We start from the raw sequence: 13,693 nt of genomic DNA on the forward strand, positions 1-13,693 counted from the left end.
GACAACTGTTTAAGACACCAAATGACATCACTTTAATTAATGAAACCTATCAACATAATTCACTCACACACTTGTCACGTTCAAAGCTGCTTTAAAATTACATTAAAGGGATTTACACAAACTGTCCCCAGCTTTCTTAACCAAGCTAAGGTACAGGAATCCCTTCACTTTCTGCACAGGTTTATAAGAAATTAAATGCAAACACAAGGGCAAAATTAACTTACTGAGTATTTTTATTTCCAAATGTGTGTGTTGCCTGGAAAACATATTTTCTATTTCTGTTTACCTCTGAGCCATTAAAAATATTTCTACTGTGACGTGATTCCTCTGTCCGGACATGAAAAGACTTAATAAATCATGCTAATACTCTCCTGAACTTCATTTTTTTCATTTGTTTGTTAATATTACATGCTACCACAGAAATACAAGTTTTTTAAACAAACAAACCCTATTGCTCATTTTCTTCCCCCAGTGCTGTCATGTTTTCAAACATCATCTTATAATCTTTCTATTTTAAAAAGTGGATTGAGGACACTGATATTTTACGTCTACCTGTGCAAGTGTGTGTGACTATAAAATACATACATGGGGTCTTGTTACACACAGTATTATAGAGTGGACTGATCGACATTAATTGATTAGAAGAGACCAGTTCATAAAGAGGTTTGGCTTCTTGAGAATTTGCTCATCTAAAGCAAGTGTTGGTCTTAGTGCTCACATCAAGAAATCTTGGCATGCTGAAAAGGAAAAACAAATACAATTGCTCATTAGGACCTTCTTGTCCCAACTCCAAGCTTGCTTTGTCCTAAGAGAAAGCCAGGCAAAAAACCATAGAACTCTCTTTTGGCTTAAATCACCCAAAGTATCTTGTTCTTCCTTGCCATCATGAACTCAATAACAATAAAACAAATGCCTGTTTTTTCTAGTGTTTAAAATCAAGTTTGTAGCCTCTTTCTAAGAGATGCAAATACATAAATAACAATAAAACAAAGGGGTTTGTTCTCTCTTCAGGGCAAAGGCAAAAAACCTCCTCTGTTTTCCATCCAACCAGGCTTCCAAAAGAGTCTTCCTAGTGCCTTCTTTACAGGCTTTACACAAAGCAAACTCAGAGCAGCGTATGAAGCATTGCCCCCGCATGCAGCTGGCTTCCTTTAGCACGATCCATTAGCTCACTGCCCTTGCCAATCCCTCAGCTAAATCTTCTTCTTTATGAGATTTAGTTTGGGTCTCCAAACAGTGAGTAGCCATGGTTGCTACTCAGCTCTGCCAGTTCGCTTCACCTCCCCACACAAAATCCCTGAATTCCCATGCCTGCTGTCTTCCCATAGCATCCAGGCTAGCCTACACCTTCCCTTCCACAAATGCTCTGCCAGACTTAGTAGATTCAAGGAGTTTATCTCTTGGGACCATTTTGTTCAGTTGCACAAGTTAGTGTGAGTTATTAGGAAGACTGCTAGATTAAAATGTTCAAATAATTCTCCACAACTATGCATACAAGACTCATCTGCACAGATGCACAAGCTTTGGGATGGTATGGTCCAAGCAATGCAGTAAGGCAAAGCTAAAACTACCTAAGAAATGCACTGAAGCCATCACCCAGAAGAATACTGCTTTTCCCATTGTGTTATTTCATTAAAAATATTTACAAATCAATAATTTAAAACACACTCAGGGCCATGCGTCCTGCGGACAATTGTCTTTTGAAAGCTACCCCTTAAGGCTGCTTCAGTTACAATACTATTTAAGGATGTTGCAACTACATGTTTTAAATAAAAACCTACTGTAAAAATCCTTTCACTAAGAAATGTAAAACATTCCCTGTCTTCAGACCAATCTTTGGCATAAATACGATATTCTGACTTTTAGACTCAGATCTTCAGGGGACAGCACAATCTAATATGCACTGTTTGTTTCTTGTATCAAATGGCCTTATCTCACTTAAATATTTTTCTGAAATACAGCATGCAACAGTACACTAAGCAAAGGGGAGCAGAAAATAGCATCATGAGAACACAGTAATCAAGAGCATATTAAAAAAATCACATAGCTAAAATAGAGAGGTTATTATTTTGGAAAATTAGTGGTACTTTTAAGTCAATTCAAACAACTTTCCTCCAAATGCTTCATTTCTTTTAATACTGTTACCGGCACTGAAATAAATGCACCAAAAGAAACTTTGCCTCAAGCCCAAGGCTCCCTCTTGAATAATTCAAAAGCAAGAAGATCACAGTGGCTTAATTAAAGGGCCCTCGCTCCGTTTCTTTACTTTTCCCATGTTGCTGTTACAGTACAATACGCCTCTATAAGGAATTAAGTAATTTTGTAGCATCTATGCTGCTTCCATTTTCTTTGGCAATGCAATTATACCATCCTTGAAGTGACTCTGAACTAGCAATATTGACAACTGAAATACCCATAGTTTTTTACACAACTGTTATCAGCAAGGAAAACTTCTGACCATCCTCAAATACAGTCATTTGTGTCCTGGCAAGAACGAGAAAGGGCAAAGCTTCCCCTTTTCCTCTTGACCCCTCTCCTGAATGGGGTGGTGGACTGTGAGGCTCTAACGCCTCACAGAAGTTAGAGACTCCAAAATTTATAGCGGACAAGCACTTGGAGACTCTGCTGTTGGACCTTTCATTTCAGCCTGGAAGGGCTAACATATTTTCCCCCAGCTAAATCAGTTGGCCTAATTAAGAAGTTCTCCCCCACCCCATAAATCCTGCTTGTCTCGTGCCTGTAGAGCATTACAGCTACAAGAACACCTATACTGCCCATTTCAAACAAGAGCTGTACATGCACAACTTAAAAACTGCAGAAACACGTTAATCTACTGTTTTGAATATGGTCTGTGAGGGCAGCTACTGGGAACCTTCAACACATAACGCTATACGAGAGAGAAAATTGTACAGCAATTTTGCATGTCACCGTTAATTTACTTGTCTACTAAAACATATATCACACACTTAATGTAAATAATACAAGCAGTACTGATAAGGTACATGGGATATTCCCTATGGCATATTGGCATTACATGGAAATCAAAGAACACTTGTGCCTTACAGACACGATAGATGTCATGTGAATCTGTATAAAAATGGCTTGCATTTTTAAAGTAGCGAAAGGAGTCAGTAGAGCTAAAAAGCTAGCTGCAACACCATGAACATCCAAGACTGCAAAGTCTACATGGGTGGAAACTGGATTCTGACAAGATGAACCTTTGCCAAACCCTAACGTAAGACAAGCTGCTGTCCTGGCTAATTTTTCTGAGCAGATCTACTGCCTTTACCAGGCTGACAGTGAATCTGAAAAATCCATCACAGCCTTCTGTGCACTTATCAGTTTCACCACCCAGAGAGAGGAGGCAGTTGCGAGTTGAAGAGAGACTCTCAGGCAGATCCCTTCAGCCTTGGCCAGGTCAGTCTGCACTGCCCGGCCGAGTACTGGAGTTAATCCGTAGGGCAGAGAAGATGTGGGTCACTTCTGTAACGAATGGCAGCTCTGCTCTTTTTTTACTTTGTTATGGGTCACTACAGCATTACTGTGTTAACTGGCCAACCATTACCCTGATTTCCAGTCATTAGTTAGAATTTCAAATTAATCTGTTCGAACAAAATGTACTTTGTGAAAGTGAACACTCATTGATCTATTTTAGTCTTCAGGGTCTATTTTAGCAGCGGAGGCTAACACAGGTTCTTTGATACTTCAGATTAAACCTCCTACTCAGATGTGTTATTTCTAACAGATTGCTTTGCATGTTTTAGATGTTTGTATTTTTAAAGGGAAAACTGGAGCTCTCTCATGACAAATTCTGCATTTTGTGCACTATGGGACACCATTACCACCAAAGATTCCTTCCACCTCCACTAAAAACTGGAACTTTATTTTTACCCATGTATAAATTATTTATAACAATTGCAGCATAAAACAGATGGGGAAAAAGTCCATGCCCTACTCTGCTTCTTTTGGATGCATAAAGGCCACACACAAATTTCAGGTGTATTCTGACCTCCCCATACATAAAAATAATCCGAACACCCAGTCTGTGTTTCCTGTTTTTGTTGGACAACTCCTTGGATTCCTCAGGCTATTTTAGACCTTAGACAGGTTATACCAGTATAATTATGTGAATTATGGGTACAAGGGTTTTTAACCAGTGTAGATGCATTACTGTGAGCCATAATGGGAAGGTAAAAATCACCACAGAAAAGGTGATTTGGTTTTGTCTCCCAGCCTGGAATAAGACACTCCAATCCATCTAAGCCCATGCCGATGGAAGGGATTTTTCCACTGTTCTGTATGAGAATAATTAAAGCAAGGAAAAAAAAAAAAAAGCCCTTCTTTTTTTAATGGGAAGACCAAAGTCATGAGGGACAACTTCCTTGCAAGTACATTTGGTATAATGCAGTTCTAAGCAAAGCCTCTCAAAATAAATGTTGTGAACAGTACAAAATTAGTTCCGATTCTACTTATCTTTCACTTGCAGAGTTCTCAGTTGTCATAAATCCACTTGCTCTGCAGCTGTTTATAAAGCCCTTCACATCAAAACCCTATCATTATTGTTAAGTAATTTTATTTTAAAACCAACAACATGGAGATACTGCTTATACATTACGAAGACTCAAACATGCAGAGGGACATTTCTGCTTTATTTTGCACAATTTGTCCTCAGCTCAGCTCCCTCGGCCTGCACAGTACCGGAGCTTCAAACACTTGACTCCTTTCACGACTCAGCCAGGAGCACAGTTTACTCCAGTCAGTCCTTCAGTTGTGCCTGCACAAATGTTTGAGGGGTCTTCCAGCAAAACTGCTGAAGGAACTGATGGAGTTAAAAAAACCAACCAACCAAACAAAAACTTTTGGGATGCTTTGACTAAATATAGGTGACATGGATCCCAGCCAAGGTGACAGCACAGACAGAAGAAACACACTATAGTTTCAACGAATAACTATGATGTACAAGGCTTGCTTGGGCAAGAGAAAAATAGCAGGTTTACTGCATTTCTAAGACAAGTCCAAGTTAGCTCAAAGAATGGTGAAGGAATAAGAAGAGGCCTGTGGATGGGTCCTATTCAGTCAAGATCTATATATTCCTTTGTTAACCCAATCTCAGCCATTGTTTTTCTGGGACCCTCACAATGTCTGTGTGTCTGGCTGAAGACACTGGGTAGTTGATACAAAAAGGTGTACTCTCAGCCAGCATGCTTTGGGAGGGTAAGAGCCCAAAAGGGAATGTTTTTAAGCCTGTAAGCACAGGAGATGAGCACAGGTCCTTCGGACTTTGCTGCTGAACTCCGAGGTCCCACTTCTGTCAATGCATCCGAGAGAAAGGGTGGCCAGGGAGTGTGCCAACACAAGTCATCTACCTGCTCAGACCAGCACCATGAAGGTCCACCTTCAGAGGCCCAAACTCCCCAGGGGCATCCACCTGGGGGTGCCCTGTCATAGTAGTATGATATGGGGGTGTGTTCACAAAATCATTTTGGGAGATCTTTGGGTTTCTGTCTAGCTTACAGTCCCCAAAGAGTTAAAACTGCAAAAAGGAATAGCCAAAGGAGAACCTGTCCCCCACAGAACTTAAGAGGTACAAAAACTAGATGGTTGTACTTTCAGGGACCCAAACAGTTGGGACAGAACGTTCCCCAGCATTACAAAAGGGGTCTCAGACACCAGGTCTGTGTGGACAACTGATGATCCACAGGTAGAAGATGATTAATTTTTGGTCAAGCCAGCAAATCAAGCTCAAGTACTGTGACAACAAAAGTGAAGGGAACTGAGGACTTCCAACCCACTGTAATTTCAGGTTTTTTCCCCCATCAACATGTGGAGACATAGATCACCTTTTTCTAAAAGAAGATCCACCAAGATAAAGACTAGCATGTGACATCTGAGTACACTACAAACAGGACTCAAGAGAAGAGAGCTGACCAATAGCTGTCTTTTTTGAGCGTTATGATTTTCACAAACGGCCAATGTTGTTGCATTCTTTTTTAATACAAAATGAACTGACAACATCTGGGGCATTGGTTACCATCTCTGTAAGGTTCCAAAATCTTCACCAGCTTCAGACAGAGCTACAGGGTACGCTGCAAGTTGCTTGTTTTGAAATGAAGCATAAATACAGTTCTGCAGGCTCATATAAAAACGCTAAAGCCAACCTAGCCTTAAACAGAATTACGCTCACAGAAAGCTGCATCTTACTGATTTTAACCTCATGGACTAGGCCTTTGAATTCCAGTAACATGAACTCTTTAACTGTCTGTCATAAACAAATACCCAGACTTGTTTTTAACTGCATTTTCAGGTTCCTCTCTGACAGGTTCCCATATAATACTTACATGGGGTCATACCATCTATATGATAATAACGTTACGTCCTCAAACTCAGAAGGGAGCCTCCAAAAATACTTAGACCTAAATGTAGATGATCTCATCCCGCCTGTCAGTGCATGGAGACAGGACATATTCTTCTTTTCCTCTGTAACTCTACACATGCCATAGATAGTTGATCTGTACTACCATCAGAGTACTCAAAACAAAAAACAAGCAGATCAGTATCACCACTGTAAATTTCAGTTCCTCCCAGCTGAAAGAAGTCAGTCATATACTTGAACTACCAAGACATACAAGTCATCTAGACTGACAAGTTTGTTATTTTAGAGACCATGCCAATGATTAAAGGACAATTAAAATATCTGAAATATGGGGGGATTTTGACAGAAACAATTTATTCTTCCTCTTTGCTTACAAGCAAAGCACAAACATGAATTTTTACCAATAAAAATATTGCAAACTGTAATCTTGTTTACATTTGTTATAGCAAGATAACACAATACTGCACATGCTGCTCTGAAAATAATTTTCATACAAATTAAAAGGTCAGCATGGAGATTTCCTAAGTATGAGTTTTGTTTACCGTGGGACCTGGGTCACTAATTCATCTTTGTGAAGCAGGAGTTGCACAACAGTTAATTTTTGGTCAGAATTAACAAACATTATTACTAAACTACCTAAAAGTGATTAGTTAGGTAAGGCCTGGGACCAGAGGCCACTGAGCACCGGGGGCCATCCACCTATATTTGTCCCTGAGACAAGAAGGTGTGGCTTGGCTACAGATAAGGTTCCTGTTACAGTTGAGTTAACTTTCGGGACGAAAGGTGAACATAAGTAAGAGCAAGATATTGTTTCAGGAAGACCACTGCCTCCTTACGTATCTTCTACGAGACCTGTAGAAAAAGGTAGCAGAGGCAGTGACAAAGGTTAGTGTCACGACTTGCAGATACTACTGACAACACCTCTGCTCTGAAGAAGAGCTAAGGTAAAGTCTAGTACTGGCAGTAGCGATCTGGCTACAATGACGTTCAATGCTGGAAGAAACGACAGGGCTAGGGCTAGGATGGCAGTTCAGCCCAGCAAATACCAGCACAGAATAAAACCTGCTATCAAAGGGTTATGTGGCTTTATTGACATCTGGAATTAGAAGAGGGTGCTGGCCTAGAATAAAGGATAATACTGGAATTGGGCTTAGGGTTGGGGCTCAGGCCAGCAGATATTGATAAACTGCAGCTTAGAAAGCACCTCCAGGTTAACATGAAAAGTGGTACTGGCTTAAACCATCTGACTGCAGAGATCTGAGGGATAAGGAGTGAGATAACGTTAAGATTAGGAGTGGAATTAGGGTTTGAGCATACACTGGAAGAGGTTGATAAACTGCATCATCTCGTTTCAGTATCAGGGAGGGCCACACCCCATGATAAAGGTGCCACATGACAGGACTTCACACACCCTTAGCAAGCCCAACACCGCCCAGCATGCCAGCCCTGCTCTGTCTATATCCTCTGTTGGCCCAAGGCTCCCCAAGCCATACACGTGCTGTCAATCTGATGCGTTCCTGACCCCTCAGGATTACTGTATATGTACACTTCTGTCCTTGTGTATGTGCACAGCGAACCTGGCACTCCTGAGATGTACTGATTTCCTGTACCGTATGTGCACGGTGTGTATGTAGTGCGGATGGGGACAGGGAAGAGGGCCCCAAACAAGGAAAGCATCTGTCTGAAAACATCCAGTCCTTACTGTCTCTATTTCTCCCCTCATTTGCACTAGGGCTGCCGTATGCGAAATACATCAAAGACTAAAAAAGTTAAGCATCTGGCAACCAATGTCTCCTCTCTTCACAGACGCATTTTTAAAAACAGTCATCAAGTCTGTGCAGCAAGTTAGTCCTGCCAAGGAAATCAAAAGCCAAATCAGCCAAATATACTGAGAAGCAGCACAAAAGCTTGTCTGTGTCTTCTCCAAACAGGAGCTTTGCCAACGATGATCTTGGCAGTACTATTTAGCACTTAACCTTTTCCCAATTCTTGGGAATAGGTGTCCACCACATTACTCAGCATTTTCCAGGTTAGGGGAGGGTTCAGGATTGACCTTGCCTACTTCACATTACAGGAAAACCTGACACATATCTGTCTCTGTGTTTTAACCACAAAATAGGCTCACCCACATTAGTGACTAACGGTGAAAAATTTGGTCTTAGTGGCAGACGGGCCTTGGACCTGAAAATGACACTTTTTGGAGAAGAACAAAACACATAATCACATTTCAAGGACAAATCATGTCCATATTGGAGACTATATAGTTAAAAACCTTAAAAAACAATATAAGTAGCACACAGCCCATCTCTGCCATTTTGAAAGCTTGCAATTTAGAGAATGCAGGGTAGGCAAGAATGACAGTTGCTCAATTCAACAAGCAAACCGGCTTCAGCATTCACTACAAACTGCAGAGGAGAAAGCTTCACAGTGAGTCTTGTCAAGACGTAATGACAATAACCGAGCCTCATGGTCACAAGACTGTACACTACTGCTGTGAAACAGTCACTGGGTAAATAAGGGTGTAGCCTGCAACATAGTTTACCGGGGGAGGGGGGGGGAAAAGCGACACACAAAACACGGTCTTACCCTTGAAAATGTATGTCAAGAAAAAAATTAATAGCAAAAGATGATAAAAGTTAAAATGTAAGCTGCTGATTTTACAATGTATAAATAGGCAGGTACCTCCGACTAGCAGAGATATGTATTAACAAAGCAGAACCAGAAAGATGCCATTCAGCAGCCTTAACAGCTGAAACCTGACCAAACATTTTCTTAACCTTTTTGTATTTCAGGGATGTGTACCAGCGTAACTGAAGGAGTTCAGAGAAGTTTTCCAAACTTACCTTTGCTTGTTTGCAGAAATCAAGTAAAGAACTTGCAAAATAATCACTTCTACAAGCCACTGCCCTCAGCTCTGCATATACAAATGTCTCTTCTGCCTCCACACTAAATGAAACTTCCTCTAACGGTTCAACTTTGATTGCCCCACCAATTCACAGCATTTTTGCCAAACTGGGGGAAAAGAGGATATATTGTATCTCTCCTCTACATAGCATCGTGCTGTTTGGAGCAGCTCCGACGGGGGCTTAGCAGGGTGCTGCTGGCCACTTCTAGAGAAGGTGACTGGGCGACGGGGAGCAGCAGAGGGGGGAGAGAGCAAAGCAACCTTCGCTCCTGCCCGCAGCGAGGGCACCGACTCAGCATGGCTGGGAGTTAAAGGGGAGAGTACTTTAGCCAGCCAGGCCCTCCCTATCACAGGGGAGCAAAAGGCTGTTTCATTCGATTTTTCCCTCTGACCCCTGCTTCTCTGAGGGAGGGAGAAAAAACAAAGGCATTAAGCATTTAGCATTGCTTCTGATGCAAGGAGGATACAAAAGCATCTCAAACAAAAGTTACTCCCATTCCAGTCTCCTAAGAGCTTCCCTCTTTACTGTCAACCCATCAGAAGTGGCAGCGTTTAGTGAGGTCTTGTTTCTGCATGCTAAAGAGTCCTGATGTGCTATCCAGGACACTCTTCTAGTCTCAGCTTCCACCGCTACACTCTTAATTTCTGTGACACACTAAGGTTCTGGTCCTTAGACATGACTTGCATTTATGAAGAAGCAATATACAGGGTTCAATCCCCCAGTACAAGTTAGCATACAATTTTCCAACCTGTATTAAACTCTCAGATTATTTATGAGGTAAACCGGTTATACAAATTTTGTCGAAATCCACACTTATTAATACCTTTGTCTGTACTAAGAGCTCATTGGGCTCTAAAATTTGTACGGAAGACTACTCTACAGAAAACAGAGGGTTAATACTTTTAAATGATTGTTCATAGTAGCCCAGATAACGTTAAAGAACCTGTTGCAATTAAAATTCACAAGCTATATTTCCAAATCTCACAACTCAGGACAAGAACCACAACCATAATGATCATCAATGAAATACTGTATTCTGACTCACTCCATAAAAATAAGCTACTCTTATAAAAGCACTCCTCTGCTTCAGTAGAGGAGGGTGGCAAAGGAAGAAACTGATAAGGAATATTTAAACTAATACTGTGTTAAAGAAAAGGTGAATTAATTGAAACAGCCTATGAAGTATCCAAGTGTACACAAAGTAATTCAACAGATGTTACACTGGAAGGCTGACTATCCAGTGCATGGATGAAATCAGAATGTGGTATTAATGGACATACAACAATAAAGTTGATCGTGGACTTTCTGTTGCTTACTGTCAAACATGAAATACTATTGCATGTAATTTTTGCAAGGAAACTTTACAGAATGACCAGGGAAATCAGAAAATTATACAGCCAGTATCACACCGGACAATAACACGGAAAATAGAGTTGATTTTCTCATCGACAACAGTGAAATATCATATAAACTGCCCATTACTGTACCTTCATGACGTCTTTATAGGAATGAATGGCCTCAACTTCCTCTTTGTCATCATCGTTGTCATCCTCCACTCCTTCATCCAGAGCATCATATCCTTCATCCCTACTCCCATCTGTTTCTGTGGTATTAGTCATGTGGTCAATAAGCTGCTCCAGTGGAGGACTTAATTCCCGCTCTTCATTGTCCTTCAAACCATAGTCCAGGGCTTTGTATATAATAATGCCTAGTGATTCAATAACCTATAAAAGTGAAAAAGAAATATTTATTAAAACCATTTACACAAATGAATATGTCAGTCTAGGAATGCCCTTTTCTGGTCTTTGTATAGCAAACTTAGCAACTGAGAGGGCAATAAATGTCAAAATTAAAGAGAAAAATGATCCACTAATACCTAGAGCAGTACTTCAGTAATGCAGCACAGAACATGCAAGAGCCAGTCATACCACATACCTACCGCTTTCTTATTTCAAAATTTGAAATAAAAATTCGTAATAAATAAATTCGTTTTTGAAATAAAAAACAGGACCTATTAGATTATTTTCCCTTTTTTCCTTCTAATATAACAAACCTCAAAGTAACATTACTCTAGACTTTGTAAGACAATATTACATGCATATGACCTTTTTGGGAGGGGGTAGGTAGGAAGAAATTAAAAGAAAGAATAAACTAACATGAGATGCATCCCTCCTCCCACAAATTAATGACACTTGGAAACTGCCCTTCAGTTTCTGCATCTCTTCATTGACCTGAGAGGTGTCTGGACACAGCTGTGGACATCCCAATATTAACTCACTGAGCACTGGGACATCAGCCCACAAGAACTCCTTTGCCTATTGCACAGTCGGGGGAGGCACACATATTCCACTGAAACTACCAACAACTGGATATCACAGTAATGAGGAGTACCTCGCATTTTCATTGAACTTGAGGCTTCTTTTTTGTGCTCTATCAAGAGCAAAGCAAACAGATGACCTCTTACTCAGTGTAAGCTAGCAAAAAATTGTCATGAACATCCCAAAAATGTTAAATGCACATTTTTTTTGTTGGCATTAATTATTGTCCTTACGAGTAATATTGAAGCTCCTAGCATTTTAAAGATGTAAAGAGATGGCATTTCAAACTGAGGAGTTTGGAAATAAGTATTAATGGAGAGGGAAAGGAAAATGAGCTTGCAAGAGTAAACCACAAGAAGGTAATGTCGCTGCTGGGAGATCCTTGTCTGACAAGGGAAGTAGGACTGGAGCTACTGCATGTAATCTCTGATCTTCCTTGTGTGTTGTGATGGCTAGCATGTCACACAAATGAGCAGACTCCAGTGTAGGAGTAGTTGGCACCAGAGCAATTTCAGTAACAGGAGCATTTCTAAACATACCAAACCTTGTCATCAAATGCCATTTTCTCTCATCTGGCTTTCAGTACTATCCTGGTCAACACACTTTTTAATGCAGATTTTTAAAATTCTATTTGGGTAAATAGGACAACACAAATGGATTCTTAAAACATTAAATGTGACTCTAGCAGCTTACTTATTTCAGCACAGCAACATATTTTTGGTCTGAGAGGCTGGAGGCTAGCAAAGACTTAAAATGATATCCTATTAGTTTATCTAGACAGACAATTTAATGAACTAGCCATAGTATGACAGCTTTACACTTGCATACTTCATTCCTCTGTTGAGATTACTTTGCAGTGCAAATTCACTTTGCAAGACAGTGGCTAATAAACAAACAAACATAAAAACCAATACATAAACCCCACCCTTTTATAATTTATTTCCAATAATTTTGATAACTTGATTCAATATAAATAAATTTCCTATGCTATTCTCTTGAAATGTGTTTATGCATATTTGGAAAAATTCTTAAAATGCAGTTAAGAAAAGTGATTAGGCAAATTAATGAAGAAAAAATGGTCTTTATTTAGTTCAAAGAACAGCTTCTGACTTGGGAAATGCTAGTGAGACAGCAAAGTATACCAGGGAAGTGTCACTGCATGCTTGCTCAGTTCTCATACCCTTCCCCAGACTTCTGCCATGACTCACTTTGGAGACAGGACACTGCATCATATAGACCTTAAAAATAGCTGTAACAGATCAAACTTACATTTGCAGCATATCTGGCTTGCTTCTTAGAGAAGCTATTTTGTAATAACTGTCTTGTAAAACTTGTATTGTTAAAAAAAAATCTGAAAATGTGAAAATTTCACAAAATAAAATATATTCTACTGGTAGACATGTATGTTTTCTGTAACTCAGGTTCTGAGTACAATCTCAACATACACCCCTTCAGCAACTGAAAGGGAACAAAGAATACCAAGTTAATTCCAATTTGAAGTAGAACTAAATGAAAATGAAGTACAATTGAATAATCACTTTGATATTTTAAACACTTGCGAGTAAACACAATGTGAGTAATTTCTAACTTTAATAAAAACTACATTTGAAAGAGCTTAGCATACATGAGGAGGACTGAAATGTCCAAATTAGATGCAAAGAAAATAATGTCTTGTGCCATGCAGCGATGGCCGCTGAACACAGCTTCTGGCTTTTGCTACACCAACACTTCAAAAAAATAGAAGGGGGGGTACAAAGAAAGTGCGCTCTCTCTACCTCCTTCTGTTTGGGAAGAGGTTAAGGCATTCAAAAGCACCATGGCTAAAACTGGATGACAGCTGCTGCTTTCTTTGATGTATCAGCAGTGGGGCTTTTGCAGTTCAGTAATATGCTTTGTGCATTTTTACGTACTCTGAACAGATTTCATAATACATGCAAAGCTGACACAACACAAAAGCCGGTAACAGCACCAATTCAGACCTATATTTCAGTCTCTCAGCTCCTTATTTAGGAGTCGTGATCAAAACCGTATTTATTCAGTGTCTGTCAGTATCACAGATTCTTCTTGCTGAAAGACAAAGCAGCAAACATCTTAAC

General features: G+C 40.0%; 1 protein-coding gene across 1 annotated transcript in view; it reads right to left on the bottom strand.

Annotated features, from left to right (window-relative positions):
- Positions 1-13,693, bottom strand: part of SPIRE1 (spire type actin nucleation factor 1) — a 133,638-nt gene that overhangs the window by 62,956 nt on the left and 56,989 nt on the right. The window contains exon 3 of the mRNA XM_072852778.1: positions 10,767-11,003. Coding sequence (XP_072708879.1) covers positions 10,767-11,003 — 237 coding nt within the window. The remainder of the gene's footprint in view (positions 1-10,766; positions 11,004-13,693) is intronic.

The sequence above is a fragment of the Ciconia boyciana genome, chromosome 2 (assembly GCF_034638445.1).
Source record: "Ciconia boyciana chromosome 2, ASM3463844v1, whole genome shotgun sequence".
Taxonomy (NCBI): Eukaryota; Metazoa; Chordata; class Aves; order Ciconiiformes; family Ciconiidae; genus Ciconia; species Ciconia boyciana.